The sequence below is a fragment of the Carassius carassius genome, chromosome 32, assembly GCF_963082965.1.
Source record: "Carassius carassius chromosome 32, fCarCar2.1, whole genome shotgun sequence".
NCBI classification, from domain to species: Eukaryota; Metazoa; Chordata; class Actinopteri; order Cypriniformes; family Cyprinidae; genus Carassius; species Carassius carassius.
Window position 1 is genome coordinate 12,572,894 of NC_081786.1, and position 23,429 is coordinate 12,596,322.

Below are 23,429 nucleotides of genomic sequence, written 5' to 3' on the forward strand. Positions count from 1 at the left end.
TATTTTTCTTGGATAAATGTTATCAGTATTTATTTACCATGCCTAAAATATATAAAAATAAAACAAAATTTATTTATTTATTATTATTATTATTATTATTATTATTATTATTATTATTATTATTTGTACCAACATGTATTTTGCAACTATTTTGATATTTTTGACTATTTGCACTTAGGCCTATTTAAGTGTTTTGTGCATTGCTTTTAAAGTTGGATTTGACATTGTACATTCTGACATCAGGGAAATTTAAAACAAAATTATAAAAAAAAATTATGTTAAGATTTTAAAATTATATTCAAAAAATACAAACTACATCTGTCTGAAATGACCAGAAAAGTGTGTTAAAATAAAACAAAGGACGCTATAAAATATCTGTATGTTGAGGGCTCTGTTCCACATTCCGGAGCAAAAGATGGCGGTAATGCGCCTATTTACGTTGGTTGCCAGCAGCCGTAAAAACCAAGAAGAAGAAGAAGGGCGGTCACTCAGGTGCGCGAGCGGACAGGAAGTGGCCATGCACTCTGGTGAACGGGAAGGAGGAAGACAACCTGAGAGGCACGGTAAGAGAAGATGCTTGAACATCTTAAACCCTTAATTATGACTTGATCTAAAAGAAGGACCTCGGGATGGTGAACTCGGGTGAGTTGGCCTTTATTCACATAACTAAAGTGTGCATTTCGTGGGTCGGGAAAGCTATATGAATAGGTTCTGGAACATGGTCTGAATGTGTTCATGTTTATCTTGATAATACATCAAAGCATTATTTTTTTGCCCTACAAATCCCTCGATGAATGCCAATCTAGTTCTCTGATGAGTTGCTGGATGTATGCTAGATATATAGCTAAATCTCAGTTATGTATTTGTATGTCTTCTGTGATATTTATAATGTATTTTAATGAAAATGTTATAAAAGGGATTTTTCACTAATTTACTAATTTCTCCTGTGGAGCACAAAAGACAGTTTGAAGGATATCTTTACCATGTACAGGTGCATCTCAATAAATTAGAATGTTGTGGAAAAGTTCATTTATTTCAGTAATACGACTCAAATTGTGAAACTCCTGTATTAAATGAATTCAAGTGCACACATTTTTTGTTAATTGTTGGCCTTCTGGAAAGTATGTTCATTTACTGTACATGTATTCAATACTTGGAAGGGGCTCCTTTTGCTTTAATTACTGACTCAATTCGGCGTGGCATGGAGGTGATCAATTTGTGGCACTGCTGTGGTGGTATGGAAGCCCAGGTTTCTTTGACAGTGGCCTTCAGCTCATCTGCATTTTTTGGTCTCTTGTTCCTCATCTTCCTCTTGACAATACACCATCAATTCTCTATGAAGTTCTGGTCTGGTAAGTTTGCTGGCCAGTCAAGCACACCAACACCATGGTCATTTAACTAATTTTTGGTAATTTTGGCAGTGTGGGCAGGGGCCAAATCCTGCTGGAAAATTAAATCAGCATCTTCAAAAAGCTGGTCAGCAGAAGGAAGCATGAGGTGCTCCAAAATTTCTTGGTAAACGAGTGCAGTGACTTTAGTTTTAAAAAAACACAATGGACCAACACCAGCAGATGACATTGCACCCCAAATCATCACAGACTGTGGAAACTTAAGACTGGACTTCAAGCAACTTGGGCTATGAGCTTCTCCACCCTTCCTCCAGACTCTTGGACCTTGGTTTGCAAATGAAATACAAACCTTGCTCTCATCTGAAAAGAGGACTTTGGACCACTGGGCAACAGTCCAGTTCTTCTTCTCCTTAGCCCAGGTAAGATGCCTCTGATGTTGACTTTGGTTCAGCAAATTCATTGACACGTCTGTGTGTGGTGGCTCTTTATGCTTTGACCCCAGCCTCAGTCCATTCCTTGTGAAGTTCACTCAAATTCTTGAATGGATTTAGCTTGACAGTCCTCATAAGGCTGCAGTTCTCTCGGTTGGTTCTGCATCTTTTTCTTCCACACTTTTTCCTTCCACTCAACCTTCTGTTAACATGCTTGGATACAGCACTCTGTGAACAGCCAGCTTCTTTGGCAATGAATGTTTGTGGCTTACCCTCCATGTGAAGGGTGTCAATGGTTCTCTTGTGGACAACTGTCAGATCAGCAGTCTTCCCCATGATTGTGTAGCCTAGTGAACCAAACTGAGAGACCATTTTTTTTGAAGGCTCAGGAAACCTTTGCATGTGTTTGCAGAGTTGATCTGCTGATTGGCATGTTCATATTCTAAATTGTGAATTGGTGGGTTTTTGTTAAATGTAAGCCATAGTCATCAAAATTAAAAGAACCAAAGACTTAAAATACTTTAGTCTGTGTGCATTGAATTTGAGTTGAATTACTGAAATAAATGAATTTTCCACAACATTCTAATTTATTCAGAAGCACTGAATGCAGGAACACATTTACATTACTGAAAATCTTGACATTCTTTTTTGGACATAGCAGTGTTCGGTTCGTGAACTAGCCTTAAAGGGTTAGTTCATCCAAAAATTAAAGTTCCGAACCCGTAAGACCTTCGTTCATCTTTGAAACACAATTTAAGAGATTGTTGATGAAATCACGAGAACACCTTTTTTTTTTTTGCGCAGAGAAAGCAAATATAGTAATTTTTTCCACATTTTCATCTCTACTGCGTTACTTTTCTGGATCTTAAAAGTGGTAGTTCCTTTTGGAAGTACCCATGGAAATGGAAGTACCTCATTGGAAAAAGTGTGGGAGCCATGTTGGACATGATGGAAAAATAACTAAGTGTAAGGAAACCCTGATGGAAAAATACAGTGTGTACATACAGTGTGTGTGTACAATTATCATTGTGTTTGTCTGTTTCCCGCAATTATATCTGACATTATAACCTCATAACAGCTTTCTTTTAGTGAAGTCATGGCACATGAAAAAGTATCATATGTAGTCTGAAGTTCATCTGGATTTCATGTTGCACATAATTCCTTGACTCATTTCCTCTTTTATTTATTTATTTATTTATTTTTTATCTGGTGTCTGACCCTTCGTCTTCATTGTTTCACTGTTTCTGTGTTTTTGGTTGATATTGTGTGTTTCTTGTAGGTCTTTGTTGCGGCAGTCTGAACGATGATAAGATCTTGATGAAGATGGGTTTGGGGCTGGTGTTGGTGGGTCATGTGAACTTCTTGTTGGGGGCACTTGTACACGGAGCTGTGCTCAGACACATAGAAGTGTTCTCCTGGAACAAGAAACTCATCTACCCCATCTCCAATGTCATCGCTCTTGTGGCAGGACTTATGGTTTGTCTGTCTACAAAAGTGTAATGTATTTCTGTTTGTGATCATGTTCGAGTGACGTGGTGTTTGAGGCATAATGCGTAGAAGTTAATAAGAAGGTTTGTTAGTTAAAACTGCAAATTCACCTTTTCCACTAATTGAGTCCACACTGTAATTTATACATCTGACCATGTTATAACCTACAGGCAATTATTGGTGGAATCTCGGCTATTGTTCTCTCAAAGAACAAGAAAAACCAGCTGCTGGTGAGTAGACACAAGCACACAGTACTGTCCTTTTTTTTAATGATTCCATTTGCTCTTTGTTGTGTTTTTGCTATTTATTTGCTGCCACTGCAAAACTTGCACTTCAAAGTCTAAAGAATAAAGTACGGTGTTCATGTATTTATTCATTTTTCAATGCATTTTATCCTTGTTGCAGAGTTGGTTTCTACTAATTGTGAGTGTCTTGGCTGTTCTCTTGGGTGCTGCCTCTGCAGTGGGAATCACTGTTGCCACAGTGAGGGCCATAATGTGGGAAGGAAACACTCTGTTTGCCTACTGCGACCTGCCTACCAACATGACCTACTACAGCATCACAAATGAATGCCCCTTTGACCCCACACGCATCTATGTGAGTCAGTGAATCTCCAGTCTGGTGTCTCCTAGTGTAATCAAATACAAAATAATAATATGGGCCTCATAAATGCATTTTTAAGAGGCTTTTTTTGCTGTTGAGATGCATTTTCTGTCACCAAAACTGAAGCGACTTAAGCCATAGTATGAACCAACGGCCTTATTTATAAAACACAGATATGATTGTATTATCCTAAATTCCATGGATGTCATAATATGTCAAAAGTGAAGAACAAATATATATATTTGTACTTTTATTTATTTATTCATGTGGACATTCTGAGGTGGAGTTGAGGGACGTTTTAATATTACTCTAATTTAGGATGAACTGTTATTTATAAGGTTGCATTCTGGAGCATTAAAAAAATTGTACAGACAATTTATAAATTGTTATTGTGAACATTTTAGAAATTGTTCTATTTTAGCATTTAGGATAATTTTACCAACACCTTTATATGAGGCTCCAGGGTTTCCATGGTCATGGAATTTCTTTTCTTTTTTCTTTTCCCTCAACTTTAAAATATTTAATTACCTAAAATTGTACTCTTATTAACAATGATATTTAAAAATCATTAATCTCAAATGCATGTACGTGTCATGCAAAAGTCATGGAAATTCATTGGTAAAAAGCAGTGGAAGCCCTGTGGGACATAATGCAAAATATGCAAGTTAAAGGAAATACTAAAATAATGAAAAAACAAATATATTTCTCTCTCCAGGGTACTACATTAATCCTATGGTTTCCATTGATTCTGATGTCCGTGGTGGAGGTTGTGTTCTCCTGTCGCTGTTTCTTGGCTTGCTCTTCTTTCCTCCGGTTAAACTGCCCATGGAGGACAGATGTCAGGGTAAATAGAGCTACATGCAGTGACTATGTATACTTGTTCTTGCTATGCAGCATAAATGTATCGTTAAAGGTTGTGTGAGGAAAAGGTGATGAGGATGGTTATTGCAACATAGCAGTGACAAAGTACATGTAGTACCTTGAGTACAACAGAGAATCTGAATCAGAATGAGCTTTATTGCCAAGTATGCTTGCGCTTACAAGGAATTTGTTTTAGTGACATAAGCTAGCAGTACACAGAGACAACAACACACAGACAAAAAAAAGTAATAATTAGGCAAATAAATAAGTGTATAAACAATTGTGCTATAAATGATAATGGAATAGGATGGAGTAAGATGCAGGGATGTACTAAGGATGGAGGGGTAACAAATAAATATAAGGATATTGCACATTTTTATTGCATAAGCATAAGTGGGGAACATTTAACTGTTAATGAGGTAGATTGCCTGGGGGAAGAAACTATTCTTGTGCCTTGCTGTTCTTGTATTTGCGGCTCTGAGGCGCCGGCCAGATGGCAAAAGTTCAAAGATGGGGTGACTTGGATGTGAGGGATCCAGAGTGATTTTCTGAGCCCTTTTCCTCACTCTGGATGTATACGGTTCTTGAAGGGTGGGCAGGGGAGCACCAATGATTTCAGCAGTCCGAACAGTTCTCTGTAGTCTTCTGATGTCTTGTTTTTGTTGCTGAACCAAACCAGACAGTTATTGAAGTGCACAGGACAGACTCAATGATGACTGAGTAGAAATGTTTCAGCAGCTCCTCTGGCAGATTAAACTTCCTCAGCTGGTGAAGGAAGTACAACCTTTGTTGGGCATTTTTCACAATGGAGTCAATTGGATTTTCCCACTTCAGGTCCTGAGAGATGGTGGTTCCCAGAATTCTGAATGACTCCACTTCCACCACAGTTGTGTCTATGATGGTGAGTGGGGGGAGTGCAGGGGGGTTTCTCCTAAAGTCCACAATCATCTCCACTGTTTTGAGCGTGTTCAGCTCCAGGTTGTTAAGACTGCACCAGACAGCCAGCTGCTCAACCTCTTGTCTGTAGGCAGACTCGTCACCGTCCTGAATGAGACCGATGACTGTAGTTTGTCTGCAAACTTCAGGAGCTTGACAGAGGGGTCTTTAGAGGTGCAGTCGTTGGTGTACAGGGAGAAGAGCAGTGGGGAGAGAACACATCCCTGAGGGGCACCAGTGTTGGTGGAGCAGCTGTTTGACATGAATTTCCCCAGTCTCACTAGCTGTTGCCTATCTGTCATAAAGCTGGTGATCCACTGACAGATAGAGCTAGGAACGGAGAGCTTGGTCAGTTTGGTCTGGAGGGCTGTTGGGATGATGGTGTTGAAAGCCAACTAAAGTCCGCAAACAGGATCCTCACATAAGTCCCTGTTTTGTCCAGATGTTGCAGGATAAAGTGCAGTCCCATGTTAACTGCATCATCCACGGACCTGTTTGCTCAGTAAGCAAACTGCAGGGGGTCCATTTGGTCAGGATGTGATCATCCCAAATGGTCTACAAACAACATAACGGTTGACTTTCTTCTTCTCTATAATAATTAAGCCATTTTGGGAGATAAGCATGATCAAACATATTGGGGAGTGGGAGCTGGGTCGAGGCAGGCTATGATTTTTTTTAAAGTTGACTTGCTGTATCTTTGAATTGAGAGCATTTAAGATACAAATCAGAATTTGATTTGAAATTAAAGTTTGAGGTTGTTTAAAGGGAAATTTTGCACACCAGTTCCACATTATACCTGATGAACATTTTGTATTCTTTAAATGCAATGTAAATGTTTGGGTTTGGTGCATGTTCAGCTGCCAGAAGAAACCACACTTCCACCAGGAGATGATCCAAACGAGGAGGAGGAGCCTACAGAACAGAACAACCTACTTGACAAAGACACAGTTGCTGTGGAGACTAGTGATTGGCTATAATTCATAAGTATACATCACATAGAATTGCTGTATGACCGTGGTGCAAGAAATACCAAGTGCCAATGCAAATAAAAGCATAAAGTGGCTAGCAGTTGAAGAGGGCTGGCGCTTTGACATCTGTCTTAATTCAGCACTAATGTTGTGTTATTCCTCAGTCTTAAGGGTCAGACTGTGACCAATGCTATTGGTTTCACCATGTAAAGTGCACAATGTTTACATATAAACATAATTAATGTGTGATATGCTTGTTTTATGTTTGTTACATATTTTCTACACTGATGGTATTCTTTGTTACAGAGCATTTGTATAAAATATTTTTCTATTTAAAACTGAGATTCTGAAATTGCTCTTAATAGGATTGATGGGTCAAATATATCTGTGCTTGTAAATATCGTCCATTGTCCTTTTTTCTACTCCCTTTTATTCCTCACGTCTAGAAAATTAGTGCAGAATATTTGGATAAGGTATTTGTTTTGTTTCCTCAAAATCTGAGAAAGTCCTTGGCTAAAAGAAACTTTTTTTTTTTTTGTGAACCCAGAAATATCAGGTTCAAAATTCTTCTCATGTTACATTGACTTCTGATAAGGTAAGCAACAATTTCTCTCTCTCTCTCTCTCTTTTTTTTTTTTTTTTTTTAAATCAATTTCTCTCTCTTTTTTTTTTTTTTTTAAATGTGTTCGTGTTTACAGAAAGACGTAGATATTTAACAGAATTAGTCAGAGTGAATCTGAAAGCGTTTTGATCAAACAAATGAAATGATACAGAATGAGGCCCATTTATCTCTTGGACTGTTTTACTGGCTCAATATTTCATGATGCAGTTATATATGCTTATATAAAAAATAAACACAAATCTGAGAGCAGAATGAAGAAATAATAAAAGCTCAAGGGGAAAACATAAAGGAAAGCATTCACTCATTCATTAAGATTACAACTGTAGCCAAAGATTTTCCTGTTGAGTTTGTAATTAAAAAAAAATAATAAAAAATTCCATCTGCTAAAAAAACTATACATGCACCTGTTTCACACTGTTGGACAAAGCTAAGGCAAAATCCATGTTTGAACAGTTAATGATTATTATAGAAAACATTTCAATTAGAAGACATAAAATCTCAGTTTTTTCACTTAACTTAAGATGACTTGAACTGTATTTTGGAATATTTTTCAATACAAGTCTTTAATGTGAGCCCGTGGACTGTACGTTTACTAAGAGAATTTTTTTCAGCAGGGCTGCTCCTGGTACTGTCTCTCTGTGGCGGTGAAAAAGTCCTCTAGAACACTGCGCAGATACTCAAATGTGGGTCGATTGTCTGGGTTCTCTGTCCAACAGTGTTTCATGATATCATATAGGTCCTCGGGGCAGTTATCGGGGCAAGGCATGCGGTACCCTCTCTCAAGATTTGCAATCACCTCTGGGTTTGTCATTCCTGAAAGATCAAGAGTAACCGTGTGGGGAATAAAAATTCTGAGACAGAATGATTTCACAATGCATTTCCCATTAATGCTACTATACAAAGTTAAAAAGGAAACACATAGAGCTTGTTTGTTACCTGGATATGGGATTCTTCCATAGGTAACAATCTCAGTCAGCAGTACTCCAAACGACCAGACGTCTGATTTGATTGAAAAGGTGCCGTAGTTTATGGCCTCAGGTGCCGTCCATTTGATAGGAAACTTTGCACCTGTGTGATTTAAGGCATCTTTTTGTTAAAGCATCTCTGGTATTCTAGCCAAACTGTCTTTCTCTGGTAATCAGATCTTATAACAGGATATAACAGAGCATGATACAGACGCTGCCTTACCTTCTCTGGCAGTGTATTCGTTATTTTCAATGAGGCGGGCGAGGCCGAAGTCCGCAATCTTGCAGATGAGTTCATCAGACACCAAAATGTTGGCAGCTCTCAGGTCTCTGTGGATGTAGTTCTTCTGCTCTATGTAAGCCATTCCATCTGCGACCTGCAGGGGGCAGTGCAGTGTTAATAAAAAGGCGGAATAGCATACTGCCATGCTTTTCTACAGTATAACATGTATACTATGCAAAGCATGTATGAAATACTGTGAATATAACAAAGAATACTGCGCTATATACTGTAAATATCACTACGCAATGTGCTTTACCTTCTATCTGTAAAAAATTAACTGCAAGTAATATTTGCATGAATACTTGTTTTTCTTTTTTTTAATCTCTTACTTGATTCATTATTTTAATCGAACTGTCAAATGACAGTGTAAAATATGTTACTTTAATTACAATGCCATTACATTTCTTTTAAAGTTCCTATGCGCACAAAGGCATTTGTTTGAGCAAAAAACAAAAAAAAATACAAATAATAATAATTACAATAAAATCAGAAATAATGTAAAATGTCAATACGATCTATTTCAGATTACTATTACTATTTTAATATTCATATTTTAAAATAAATGTCATTTATTCCTATCATGGTAAAGCTGAATTTTCAGCAGCTGTGATACTTTTTTTCTTCTTCCTCAAGACACTTTGATAAATAGAAAGTTAAAAAAAAAGCGTTTGTTTGAAATAGAAATCTTTTGTAACATTAGGGCTATAAATATTTTTACGTTCACTTTTGGATTTAATGCATCCTTGCTGAATAAAGTAGGCCTATTCATTTCTTCAAAACAAAATAATGCAATGTGCACAATGAAGTCATGTGACCGCAATGTTGCATAGGTGTTTCACATAGGCCTACTCATTTTAGTAGGTTTGTATTTCATTCCGAATCTAGCCCATGCTCCACACACAGACAGAGGTCAGTTCCTGAGACAGGGAGGTTCATGCTTTAACTTCCCTTGATTTGACTTTTAACCCTCACTGATCCACTCCACCCAGCACAAACCCACACAGAAGGCTGGTTTGCTGCTATACTTCCTGATGCCTGATGTATCTTCTTTCTTTATTTTTACCATATTTAAGCTAGCTGAAGCTTCAACTGATCTCAGAACAGTAAGGTAGACGGCTGCTTAACTTCTCAGAAGTCTGCTCTTTTTGAATCAGCACTACAGTGTGAGAGTGAAGTACAACTTTTCTCCTAGATCAGCTCTGTAGTCTTCCTGTCAGTTTCTTCAACTCTTTCGCGCAAAATTAGACTAATCTGTGATTTTGGGCTGATAATACTATAGCTTTTCTGTACAGTATGCATGTATGTTTGCAGATGTGTTGTTATAGGTGTTGCATGATTATAGTGTGCTTTTTGTAGAGGATGTTGCACTGTGACACCGTGCGCATATTTGTTCAAGGAAGTCATAGTTCAAAAATGTGTTGGTTTGATGTGAACATGCCTCACGGTTTTGCCTCAGAACTGTCAGGTTAGCATAAATGTGTAGGCATGCATCTCATCTGTGTGTGTGTTGAGAAGAGGCAACAAGCTACATGTATTCATTTCACCAAGATTTTAAAAAAGCCTAGACGCAAGTCCACTCATTTTATGGAGAAGACTAGCTGAGAGATATCACACAGCATCTAAGCTCATCCCTAAAGCGAAAGACTCTTTGTAATGCCGCTTCAAAAACATCCTGCCTCTCACTTTCTCTGTTATCTTTTGTCAGTTTGTGGGTAAAAATGTCAGTTTGTAAAAATGTAATTTACCAGTCTTCAGTGTCACGTGACCCTTGAGAATGAATTCTAACATGCTGATTTGGTGCTCAAAAATAATATATCATTTACATTGTATATATATATATATATATATATATATAAGTCTAGATAGATGGCTTGGGTAGCAGTACAGTTGTTGTTGTATTAAGGTGTCTAGACTCGTTCCAGCATACACAGTCGTGCTCATTGTTAACCATGAGATCAGGAAGCAGAGCAGCGGCTGAATAACGCTGCCGTCACAAGCTTAGAGACAGTGGTCAAACAGAGGAATGAGTGATAAACAGGATATGCAAGGGTCTGTAAAGTAGCCCACCTGAGCAGCCATATCGATCAGCGTATTGATGGGTATAGCACATCCTTCTGGAGTCTTCAAAAAATCCACCAGGCTACCTAAAATTAGAGATAACACAACATTGTAACATACATAATTTACATACAGCAAAAAAGATATCAGAATTTAATAACTATGCACTTTAAACTGTAAAATGTTAAATAAATATATATAAATCTGGCTGGCTGGAAACTAATCAAGTGAGACTGGGCAGGGCATGTTCAGCTCTTTGCTTTGCTTTGATTTAATTGAACACTTTTTTATAATTTGTAAGTCTTCTGTCTTGTCTTCAGCAGCCGTTTTTAAACATTCTTCAACCACAACTGAATGATACCGGAAGCGCTCTCTCTTCCATCAGTCATTTTAGTTCAAAAGCAAAAGGAAACAGCAGATAGATGAATGCTGTTGTTTCGGCACTGTATGTAATATAATCTTCTGTATGTTCTTCTCTGAGTTTACGAGAAATGCAAAAAATAGCATATAGATTAGATCCAAGAACTAGAACAAAACAACTTCAGGAAGTTAGTGCAACCAGTTTGGATTAGTCACTGAGACGTTTGGTGTTAAAGGCCAAAGTTGTTGCGTTTGAGACGACAAGCTGTGTTGGAAAATGAAGATCCGACTGACCCTGGAGGAAATTCCCACAAAGGTGCAGCGGAAAATGCTCTGTTAGGAACTCAAGTAATCAGCCATACACGCCTTTCATCTCAGGTTGCATTACGGTGTAAAATTCAAGGTTGTGGTTAAGTTTAGATAAAGTTCCCATGTTTTGAATCAGTCTGTTATTGTCTCCATTGTTAAAATAATAGGGGTGGAAAAAAGCCTCTTCTTTAAAATAAAAACACAGACAACAATTGTGCTTTAAAACACACCACATGCATCCTAAACAAAGAATTGGGAGATTTACAAGCTGAGCGTAGTGTTCCATCAGCTTCCTTTAAGAGGGGACACAAAGCAGGACCATTCACGAGCTGCGCCACCAGCGCGCTGACGTTGTTGTAACGTGGCTGTTCCTCTGAGAGTCTTTTGTTACTGTCAGCATCAATATGACATTCTGGAGGCCCAACAATCCTCTTAGGTGCAGTGAGACCAACAAACCATACTAGGTTACACATGGAAAAACGTACGGAATACGCCTGCTGATGACGACCTCAGGTGCCATTGTTGCGTTAAAAAGAGAAAAGATAGGGTGTGGTCTCTGTGGAGGTCTTTTTTGTGAGCATGGTGAGCATTTATGAGTCTGACTTGTTGTGGTGAGTTTCTGGATGGTTGGCTATGAATTAGAAAGCATTCCTTGAACACTTACTTTCAATAAATTACACTGTTCATTTTTTATTCTCTTTCTCTGTCCCGCTGCTTTCTGCATCTCTCTGTGTCTTTCAATATGATGGAATTTGTGCTGTAACTGTGAACCTGCTTTCTACGTCAAGTCCGGTTTTGTTGTGCATTGCTCTATAAACAGGTTGCAGTAAGATGTGGTGTGTGTATGAGGGGCTTATTATGTATTAGTGGTTAGAGAAAATTAAGCAACATAACTGCAACTATAAAGATTTTTAGCCCTTCTGAAACAAACTGCAGCTGTATAGGTTTTTCTCGTCAATAAAGTCTCATCAAGATAAACTCATAAAAATAAAATGCCCACAAAGCAGAAACCAAACAATATTTTAGCATCTTTTGAGGTACTGTGTTGGTTCAGACACAATGTAGACTGATGGCTGTCAAGAACCAAAAACCAGCAAAAAACAAATCTTAGGCCTTAGGACTTGTGCAAAATTTTTCATTTCAAGTCGTTTTTTGCTTTAAGCTTGACAACTCGCAGAAATTCTGTTAAACATCTTTTGTGGTCCACAGAAGAAACTAAGTAATATTGGTTTGCAATGGCATCAGGGTGAGTAAATGATGACAGAAGTTTTATTTTAAGTGAACTAATCCTTAGGGGAAAAGGCGTGGTAACAGATTGAAAATAGTTTGAACATGTTTTGAAAAAATGGGACTTCTGAAACATGCATCAGATCTGTGTACAAGAACAAGAAGAACAACATACTGACAGCTAAAACAGAATGATGTGAGACAAACTGAAGTGGGTCATTTTCTGTTCTAGAACACTCAAGCTGGGAACACCACCAGATATGAAACACAAGCTCTGCATACCATACACATGAGGGACGTCAAAACCTCTTAGTGAACGATGAAAGGCATGAATCAGCTCATTTGATTAAACACCAGACATTTTGAAGGAATAAAAATGAAGGCTGTGACTACCAGATATTGAGGGGGACATGTCACCTCAAATATTCAGATTAGTGGTTGAGCAATGCAAGATTTACATTTGGTCCCTTTGTAATCTTGAACATTTTTACACAGTCACAGTTTTTTTATTCTTATTCATTTTTAGCAAGGATCAAATTAAACTGACAAAAATATGTATATTTCAAATAAATGTTGTTACTTTAATGTTCTATTAATAAAATAATCCTGAATAATAATCCAGAGAATTTTTATTGCCATAAATTACATTTTGCAATATATTAAAAATGAATAAAGGGATCTTATTGTAATAATATTACTGTACACAATATAACTAACTGTTTTTACTGTACTTTATTAAATAAATGCAGCCTTGGTGAGCATAAAAGATTTCTTTTAAAAAACATAAAAAAAAAAATTCCAACCCCCAAATCTTTGAAAAGCATTTTTTGTTGATAAATCTTGATTTTATGAATAAAGTGTTGTATGCTTACAAAGATGCGTGTATAATCATAATTAAACTCAAAAAGGCTCATAGATGTGCATTCGTCCATATAAATAAAAGAGACCGAGCACATGTCTGTAAATATAAAAACACTGCGGTCAATGAAAGAGACTGAAAAAAGTTGCCCCTCAAAAATACTCAAAGGGGGTGTTTGATGTTTCTCTGCTGAGAATCATTCAGGTGAGTGAGGGACGCGTATTGAGATGCCTCCAATATCTTCAAAGCCTTGAGAAAGCTTTGTTTTCATAGAGCGGACTTAACACGCAAACAAGACTGCTTATGATCCTGATACTGCTCGGACCTGTTAGATCATGAAACCCTTATGAAAGTTTGAATGGAAGTTTACTCAATGAATGTGTCTGTGTTTTGTAAAGGAAGTTCAGGTGGGACGCGGGGATGATTTAATACTAGACACAAAGGCTTTGTCATTCCATTGAAGTCTCCCCTCCCTTGTTCGCGTGAGTGTGTAAGTGCATTTGCGTGTCTCACCGTTCTCCATATACTCAGTGATGATGTAAATGGGCTCCTGCGTAACCACAGCGAAAAGTCGCACCAGTCGAGGGTGCTGCAGGGCCTTCATCAGGTTCGCCTCAGCCAGGAAAGCGCTGATGGACATGGTACCTGTCTTGAGACTCTTGATAGCCACTCGACGGTTGTTGTTATACAGCCCTGTAAACAGAGAGAGAATAAAGGGTTTGTGTTATTTTAAAGGGGTAGATCACCCTTACACTAAAAAACCCAGGGTTATTTTTTTAACCCAAATGCTGGGTTGAGCCTTTTGGTAATTATTTTAGGTTATTTTTTCAGTGTTTGGGTAGTTTATGTGTTACCCAGCTCCTGGGTCAAACGGAACAACCCAATGTTTGGGTAGTTTTTGTATTACTCAGATCCTGGGTCAGACTTAACCCAGCGGTTTAGTTATCCTAAAGCAGGGATTTGCGTCTCTTCTCTTTTAGTTTTATTGTTTGTTAAACGAGTTTAAATATGGACAATATGTATAGCCTATTAAAAATGATATAAGCAATGCTGTAAATGATAATAAAAGGAAAATAAAGGAAGTTAACATGCAAACCACAGTGGTTTTGTGGATTATTTTAGAAAAGGTAAGAGGATTTCAGTTAATCTGTAAACATTATTTAATGTATGAAGTAAAAAATAAGATAGTAATATAGTAAAAATTAATAAACTTTATCTGGGTTAAATCAACCCCTTATGCTGGGTTAAATAAACAACCTAATTTGCTGGGTAAAATTAACCCAAAATGTGTTCTGTCCTACATTAACTCAGCCCTTGGGTTAATAACAACCCAACTTGGTTACTTAATACTTAATAACAACCAGTGTTTTTTAGAGTGTAATGAAAATTCTGTCATCAAATTTTTCATGTTGTTATAAACCTGTACTACGACTACTTTTTTCCCAATGGAACACAAGGGAAGATATTTTGAATAATGCAGGTAACCAAACAGTACAAAACCCTCAAAAAAACAAAACAAGAAAAAATTAATTTTTATGGGTGAGCTATCACTTTAAGGCTGATTTTGAAATATAAAAAATATCTCATTCACTGGAAAATTTATTTTCCTGAGGCCATACTATTTCATTAAGGTATGAGTCTAATATTTCTGTTGTTATAAAAGCATTTTGAAATAAGTGGCATTGTGAAAACTGTTGCGATATTTGAGGGTGTTTTTAAAGAATTTGATCTGTGAGAAATTCACAATGTTTTCCTTCACCAAGTTTCTTTGGCTTCACAGTGTTTGACTTCTTGAAAACCGGTTGACTTTTTTTCTATGGGTTTGATTTGTATGATGTTATCACAAATGAAAACGGCTGTGGTTTAATGAATGGAACGGTTCAGTACATGAAACGGTTTTTTGATTTGAATGAGGAAAGACATTCACTGCAAAACCAAACAAAATGGCATCTATGATGCGGGCCCTTCTAGTCATGGAGCTGACAGGCAACGAGGGAAACATGCCGGTTGCTATAACAACCAGGGACAGGAAGTGGTTGAAACTAAAGCCTCGATGTGACTTCTATGGTTCTATTTTAGGGTCAAGACAAGACGAGCATAATTCTACTGTAGTTTGTTTATGTTTGAAAACTGGTCACATTTAAAAAAGAAAAATATTGTCAATATAGAAACAAAAAACATGAGTTTAGGCCATGATGTTACTGTAATCCTAAAATTGCGGCATCCTGTTGGTATCTAAACAAAAATATGTAGCATAATTCATATCCTTAATATTTTATATCAGTGGTTTTTAGCTCACAGGAGTGTCTTAGATCACAGGATGAGACTACCTAAAATGCTGATTCTGCTAATTTACAATTCTTGGACTATCTCCAATGCTAAACATTAGTCAAACATTCCAACAAGCTTACTATATGTACAGTTCTGATAAGCCAGGTGGTCGGGGAGACACACTCATAACACATAAGCCTGTAGATGCATGTTTATCTTTACCCATTCATGATGGTCCAATGCACAATGTTTGCTCACATTTGCAAACGTTTCCAGACAAGCAAAGGCAAACCTGGCCAGGCACAACACCTGGATGCTGAACTGCATTTGATGTTTATTCTTATTTGTCTAAAAAACTTTGTTGCTCAGTCTTTCACCCTGAATCTCGACATTAAGAAATACACTCAACTCAAGTTAGGAAGTAAAACACTTCTTACCCATCCATACTTCACCAAACTGCCCCTGGCCCAGTCTGCGCTCCAGTATGAGAGACTCACGGGGCACTTCCCACTCATCCTGCCACCAGGGCTTCTGAGGGGCTCGGGTTTGACACGGCTTCACCAGGCGAGTGCATAGGCCATCGGCCTCTCCTGCACAGAGGAAGAGAAACAAATGTCACTTTTCAACCACACTACATTTGAGATCTTATAAACAGAGTGACTGAGCTGTTCTTATGCCTTTTATGAATAACCTGACCGATCTGTGTAAGGTACATATGAACACTTGAACATACGTGAATAATGTTTGACCAGCTCTGAGAGGGAGCTGAAGGAGATCTTGGTGGTGATGTAGAATCCGCCCGCGTCCAGGTTGCGAATTCTGTAGTGCTTGATGATGTCACCCTGTGTGTGGTCCAGGTCTCTCACTGACAGGGAGAAACTACCTAAGGCACCAGAACAACAGGAAAATCCAGAGTCAGAGGCTGCCAGTTGCACATACAGTCATGCATCCACCTTCATAACAGTGAGAATTTCTAGATTGGAGTCATTTTACAGTTAATGACATGAAGAAAATGTTCTTTAATTCATCTTTTCCTGTAACTTATTTGAAATGTATTAATTTTTTAAAAATATATTTAACAGTATTTTTTAAATGTTTATGTAATCATATTTAGTTTTTTTACATTTTGTAATTATATACAAGCCTGTATTAAGCCAGTATTGTAATATGATAGCACTGTCTGATGTGCCCTTATATTTCTGTGTTTGTTTTTGTTGTTGTGTGGGGAGAAATTAATTGTTTTATACCTGGTGTGGTCTCACTCTCTCTAATGAGGAAGGAGCCCTGCGTATTACCGGGGGCCAGTAATTGCCTCATGGCGTCGTTCCTGGAAAGGTTTTTAAAGAACCACCTGCAACACAACAAAATCATCATTTTCTTAGTGGTTTGACTCATTAATTGTCTCATTTTGGGGTTTCAATTGTTTAAAAGATACAGGGTTGGGATGTTCCATTACTCCCACGATCAGATCCTCCCACGATCAAAAGTCTTAAACCTGAACATATGCAGAAATGTGCCGTCAGCAGGTTCTGGGGTAGTGATGCTCAGAAACTTGTGAGATTTGTGGGAGTATTTTTTTTTCTATTCTTTCCATTACTGACACCCCGTAATCATCTGTCGTAAGCAGCAAGGGTTGCCCTAAATGAATCAACCTTTCAGCCACAGATTTGGGGTGGTATTTCCCAGATCTCACTGTGGGGAGGTTGATTTAATCTTCTTTATCCAGAAACCCACAGCAGCTGATCTGCATAAATACATTTCTGTCATGACAACTCTAGGAGAGATTAGCATAGTAATGTATATGACAATGTTAATGTGTTGGAGGATCTTGGTGGAATAGATCTGCTATGCTGCTGCTGTTGCTGCAGCAGAGCAAATACACAGATTTGCTACATTGCCAATTCATCCACAACATGCTGCTGTGAGTATGTAAGAAATACTGCTGCTGCACATATAACATGTATGAAATGACCCCCATATAGCATGAATCACCCCGTAGCAGATCTATACAGGTGGAGCTGGGGAAGGTGGAGGGTTTCCAGCAAGCTCATTGGCTGCTGATCCAAAAAGATCCAATCAGCTGTGCCATGTGATGATGTCCTTATGTTAGATTGAGTTTGACCTATCGGACTGCACCATCTAGAGTTTCATGCCAAAACGTTGGATTTAATTGTGCTCATGTGGATTTATTTGGATATATGTGAGTGTGTGCCCTTTGTATGCAATCGATCATTGCGTTACTTACGGTTCTGTCTCCATGCTGTTCAGTTTCCCTACAAAATTCTGTGGTATGTATCCCCTCTGCCCGGTAAACAGAGACTCCGCCATGAACCAGTCAGGATCATCTCTAAAACACACATAGACACATACATTATAGTTTAAACCATGACAGTATCTGCTCTTAAAACGGCACAAATAAATTGACATTCAGTTCAATTCAGCTTCTCAAAACCCAAATTGAGTTGGTGAGGGTGAATGGTCAACCATGTTTGATGATCTACTGAGATTGTCAGACTGTTTGAATCTAGGCTTTGCTTACTCATTTAGGATTTTTAGCTTCTCCCCTTTCTCAAACCCAAGGTCATCGCTGTGGCACGGCTCATATTTGTATAAGGCTACCACCAGGTTCTCTGGAATACACAGATGACAACAGTGAACAGTCTGAAACAACTATTATGAGCATATCTGTAGGAAGTTTTGAATGTGTCTTCTCACCTGGAAGAGGAGATGATGGTGGAGGTGTGTACTGGGATGGATAAGGAATCAGAGGATCATAGTTCTGCTTGAGAGATGATAGAAAACAATGTCAAAATCCAGTATGAATAAACAATATTCATTAATAAAAAATATGGCTACAGCTATAAAACAGTGACTGTAATTCTGTCCATGTTTAAAATCAGAACAGTTATGGCAATTATTATTATAAAAATTCTAAAAACACAAATATTAAATAAGCTATTAAAAATGTCTGAAGGAAAGTGGTTTTAAGTATTCGACTATGATTAACGATTTCCATGATAAGCTCTTCATGACATCAAAATCTTTAACCTGTCTCAATAAGTTAGGAATGTCATAAACCACACAAAGCCACTTCCCTTAATAGGGTGGAGCTGTTCTTATTTTCTTCTTTCACAGCCTATTACGAAAACCACTACCTCAGTAAAAGCAAACATTCCATAATTATCAGTATGCCATAAACAAACTGTGCTGTTCCCTTTAATTTCTAATCTACTTCAATAAAAACAAATCACAATTGATTACTAACACAAAGGCTCATTTCCCTTAAATTATGTAAGTGGGTTAGTGGGTTGACTTGTCTGAAGAATGTGTCACATCAATGCAAATAGACCATGAACAGATACAATTATTATGATTATTTAAGTATTTGTATAAGTATTTGTGCTGAATTCAATTAGAATATTACATACAAAAAAAATTTTTTTCCACATGATTAAACTGAACTAAACACAATTACAGATTAAGAGATCACCTGAAAACATTTATGTATTGGGGTTAGGCCTACTTTAAGAAGTAGGCCTAAGACAAAAAGAGATTTCGACTGAGTAAGATAATACAACAGGTTGTGTTATTTTCAACACATCAGTTTTAAGAGTGTGGGGTCAGTGGTCAACCATCTATAGAAGATATACTGAGATTATCAGTCTTGCTAAGCATTAAGGATTTTCACCCTAAAAACACAAATATTCCATTTCAGTTTGAGCAAGGCAGATCTTTTTTTTTTTAATGCTTTGAGTAGCACTTTGTGAGACTTCGTTGTGTTTTGTCTTGCTTTATAAACCACAGAGATTTGTAATGCATCTCTTTAGTGTAGAGAATGTCTCTACCACTTCCTTTCTGTATCTTTTCTCCACATATTTTGTGACTTCTCTGTCACTTTGTCACGTAACAACCTGCCTTTTTTTCAACTGTCTCAAAATTATGAAATCGTATGATATATCAAATAAAGAAAAAAAACGGTCACTGTTACTTTTCTAATGTAGAAATAGGCTACTACAATTTTCTACTCATTATGTGAATTATTCAATGACTTCTCACGGGGGTTTCTACTGGATTTTTTGTTGGGCAAAATATCTTAGTTCTTCAACCTAAAGGTCTTGTAACCACTCTAGCACAGCTCGCTAACTGTTTGGGAATCTTAAATATGTTTTATATATATTTTTAAAATTGAAAAAAAGGAAAGCATTTACTTTAACAGTATACTTTATCGCCATACCTTCCGATACTATATAGCCTATTTCTCTTCCTTTTGATTCGGATACTAAATGCTCGAGCAGCCTACATGGTTGGTATAGATACTTGCCTGATTAAGCTATTTCTTTTCACAAGCGTCTGTTTAGCTCACCCTAACTTATCTAAGTTAAAAAAATAAGAGTTAAGTGTAGCTAACATTCTCGTCAGCAGACATACAATACAAAAACACATAGACATACCTGTATTTGACTGGATGGAGGCTTTGGGCAGTTACATTGATCACACCATTCATCTGGATGGTAGGAGAATTCGTCATCAGGATCAAAAGAGCCACAATTCCCCATATTTGCTAAGCATGAGAGAAATACAGTGACATAATTATTAGAACTACAGTAAGCATATCCAAGTATATGGTCATCAGTTCATCAGTCAAGCGAACTAGCTCCTGGCGAATAAAAAGTTTGAAGCAGTGGCTAAATAAAGCAATTAATAAATTTACATTTACAATAATTATGTTTTACCATTATGCTGTGTATATATTTGTGACTATTTGACATGTATTCTCGTTACGTTTTTATGATTGTAGTAGTTGAACTGAATATTTTGTGTAAGACTGCTCACACTAGATTAATTATTTCCTGATATATCAGAGAAAAAGAACAACAAACATAAATTTTATATTTAGGCCTAACATTTAATAGGCCTATGTGTCCACAGGGTTGGACAAACAGTTTTTTTCTATAAAAAAAAAAAAAAAAACTGTTCTGGAGCCTGGACCATATCTGTAACGGAGGTTAATCCTCTTTATGAATTCTAGACACACTTTTTCCAACTCAAACACTGAGTTTCAGACAGTTTTTTTTTTTTATAAACAAAGGGATTTGGATTACATTGATCCGCATGCATGTGTGTGTGTCTTGAGCATGGTGTGTTTAGCGTTATGAACCTGGAAAGTTCATGAAAATGCCCTGTGCATAAGTGTTTGTACGGGAGGAGGAACTGTATTTTTGTAAAAATTTAAATATGTAAACACAAAAGCCCACAAGCATTTTCATTTCCATTAAGCAGATAAATAATGTGCTAACTCACTGTGTATGTCTCTGTGGGGCTTGGACCCATGAGAAACTGTGTTGGTGGGTCAGGAAAAGCTTAAGCCTCTGGGTCAAACAGAACACTGCACGCTCATGGGACAGTTTGGGAGATCAGCCCAAATCAAAGCAGGAGACAAGACTTTCCACTGACCCACGGCCTGTACCTGACCCTACCAGTATCAGTGCAAATCAGTCTCAAAACATGCACGCCAAGGTCAAATGTTTTGGGTTAAGTTTGCTTTCTGAAGTACGAAGCATAGTTAATGTTGTTGTGACACAGGTGTCTTTTTAATCCCTTAGTTACTGGGGGTTGTTTTAACTTTCACTATATATGCAAAAACACTAAGACACTTTCACTTGTTATACAGGTTTGGAATGAAATGAGGGTGAGTAGATGATGACAGATGGCTTTGTGCTCATTAAGGCCTCCAGTTTCTCCTGTTACAGGAGGATGGGTATTGGTTTGAAATGAAGCCAAACAGATAAAATGCCTCTGCAATCTCACCGACACAATCAATCAAAGTTTTTTTATATATATATCATTAAATCAACATTATGTTTGAGAGCAAACAGAAGTCAAGAGGTTGAGACATGAGGAAAAAACTTCACTAATTCATACCAAACAGTCAAAACTTAATACAAATTTAGATTTTATTGTCCCTAGGCCTATTGTATACCAAGCTGTTGTGTTTTACGTTATCTTATAATACCAGTTTAGAATGTTTCGAAAAATTCCTATTTATGACTGATACCTTCCCAAATAAATAAATAAATGACCTTAACACATACATCATGAAATTGATTTGGATTTGGAGTAATAAATAAAAGAATGACTGTTAGAAAATGAAAGTGGCAGCCAATACTAGCGAGAATGCAGTATTTAGTAGGAACGCATAGTTTGTCCGACGTAATATTTATGAAATTTCCCTTTTGCGAAAAATAATAATAAATAAATAATTTAATCTGTTAATTTTTGATGATTTTTCTTTTCTTGGACTGGAGATAAATTTTTTTTTACTGATTTAATGTTCAAATACAGTGGTGAAACGCAATCTAAAAAACTTCCTTAGTGACTGAATCACAATTTCAATATAAAATCATGAAATTATTATTGACTGACCTTGAGGTTTAATACGATACAACACATGCAGTGATGATATTTATGATATTATCTCTTTATTTCCTTTGTGAATGACTTAAAATATAATTGCATTAAAATATAATGAATTTTTAACGCTAAAGAGCCGAAAGTGTATAACGTTCTAGAAATTTTGATTTAAACAGTGCCGTTATAGATATGATTTTTAACCAAACACACTCTCACTTCTGCTTTTCTACATCAGAATTGAAAGATGTTATCCCTGTATTATAAATGTACATAACTGTAAATGTACATCGCTGATTCATTTTTTAAAGAAAATAAAAGCCTTAAATTTCTTTAGCAAATATTCTCAGCTCAGTTTGAAGCTCTTTTTGATTTCTTTTCTTTTTTTATAATTGGTTGATACTAATTTTTTTAAATAGTTTCTTCTGCTCCATCTCAGACTGTCTCAGGCTTTAGTTTATGTCGTAAAATTTCATCTGATAAATCACTTAGTGATTTAAAAAAAGACTGTCTGAGAATACTTTTACCGGCCTGATAACCTATACTCATTAAAACTAATCTTGGCCTTGTTTTAAATAAACAAAATTAGATCCCAGTTGGTAAAACTTACCTTTTCTGTTGACAGAAGTTGCTGATGTTAGTGACGGGCCAGTTCAGCAAGCATTGTCATGTCTTTAGCTTTAGATTTTATGAAGAACACATTTTGCCACAGAGCAACAAAACCAAGATTACAGACAAACCGACAAGATCTGTAAAGCTTCGGCGTGTATCGAAGACATGTGCTGCTAAAGTGTGTAAGGCTTTGTAAGTCACGTCACAGACTGACTTCCCACCTTAACGAAGGCAGATCATTTGCAAAGGCATCACTCACACACACGCGCACACACACACACACACACACACACACACCACAGTGGTGCAGAGCAAGCTGATGATAGAGCTTCCTGTCGTTGAGGTGTTTGAGCTGATATTTAACATTTGTCAGCAGGTGCACACTACTCTGAGCAGCTGGTGTCACTGGAGTGAAGGATTCTGGGTCAGGACTCCACTTGTCACCTGCTTTTGTGGTGCCATGATGTCAAAGAGCGGAAACTTTAACGGCATACATGGGTTTTTGGGTTGTATTTGTACTAAAAAGAGTCACAATACTTTACATTTAAATGTTTAAGCTCAGAATTGTTACACACATTTCTATTCCATGAGGCATTTGTGAACATTAAGGCCTCAAGTTTACATTAAACCGAATGTCAATGCTCTTTTATAAAAGCAGGCCTCTTTTGCAAAACTGTTTTACTAATACATAAGTGTGGATATGCATGTGCAAACCCACAAACACCAGAAAATAAAACTAATATGCAACTAATATTTTTTGAGGTAAATTTGACATTTCTAACTAGCTACTTGGATATGAGGCTCATGTCTCTTGCCATT

General features: G+C 37.1%; 2 protein-coding genes across 3 annotated transcripts; one reads left to right on the forward strand and one right to left on the reverse strand.

Moving 5' to 3' along the window:
* Positions 1–365: 365 nt before the first annotated feature.
* LOC132113235 (transmembrane protein 54-like) lies at positions 366–7,034 on the forward strand. Of its 2 annotated transcripts, none has more exons than XM_059521044.1 (6): positions 366–563; positions 3,060–3,256; positions 3,439–3,498; positions 3,674–3,865; positions 4,587–4,715; positions 6,526–7,034. In XM_059521044.1, the coding sequence occupies exons 1-6, from the start codon at positions 380–382 to the stop codon at positions 6,643–6,645; spliced, it is 882 nt and encodes a 293-aa protein (XP_059377027.1). In that variant the 5' UTR covers positions 366–379; the 3' UTR covers positions 6,646–7,034. The 2 variants fall into 2 exon arrangements, with proteins under 2 accessions (XP_059377027.1, XP_059377028.1); XM_059521045.1 differs by having other exon boundaries at positions 368–642.
* Positions 7,035–7,420: 386 nt separating this feature from the next.
* LOC132112728 (tyrosine-protein kinase Lck-like) lies at positions 7,421–22,977 on the reverse strand. The gene is made up of 13 exons (XM_059520364.1): positions 22,609–22,977; positions 20,042–20,151; positions 18,306–18,372; positions 18,130–18,220; positions 17,836–17,937; positions 16,838–16,941; positions 16,324–16,473; positions 16,028–16,180; positions 13,833–14,012; positions 10,574–10,650; positions 8,447–8,600; positions 8,195–8,326; positions 7,421–8,071 (listed from the first exon to the last, which is right to left on the reverse strand). Exons 2-13 carry the CDS (start codon positions 20,144–20,146, stop codon positions 7,866–7,868), a joined length of 1,521 nt encoding a protein of 506 aa, XP_059376347.1. The 5' UTR covers positions 20,147–20,151; positions 22,609–22,977; the 3' UTR covers positions 7,421–7,865.
* Between the last annotated feature and the right edge of the window lie 452 nt (positions 22,978–23,429).

What these genes read in the sequence shown, in the direction of transcription:
- LOC132113235 (XM_059521044.1), top strand. Translation starts at nt 380, where the DNA reads ATGTTGAGGGCTCTGTTCCACATTCCGGAGCAAAAGATGGCGGTAATG. An exon ending in AAGACAACCTGAGAGGCACG is followed by an intron (nt 564 to 3,059) that starts GTAAGAGAAGAT and finishes TGTTTCTTGTAG; the next exon opens with GTCTTTGTTGCGGCAGTCTG. An exon ending in TTGACCCCACACGCATCTAT is followed by an intron (nt 3,866 to 4,586) that starts GTGAGTCAGTGA and finishes TTCTCTCTCCAG; the next exon opens with GGTACTACATTAATCCTATG.
- LOC132112728 (XM_059520364.1), bottom strand. Translation starts at nt 20,146, where the DNA reads ATGGGGAATTGTGGCTCTTTTGATCCTGATGACGAATTCTCCTACCAT. An exon ending in CTCCATCCAGTCAAATACAG is followed by an intron (nt 18,373 to 20,041) that starts GTATGTCTATGT and finishes TCATCTCTCAAG; the next exon opens with CAGAACTATGATCCTCTGAT. An exon ending in CACTGAGTATATGGAGAACG is followed by an intron (nt 10,651 to 13,832) that starts GTGAGACACGCA and finishes CTCTAATTTTAG; the next exon opens with GTAGCCTGGTGGATTTTTTG.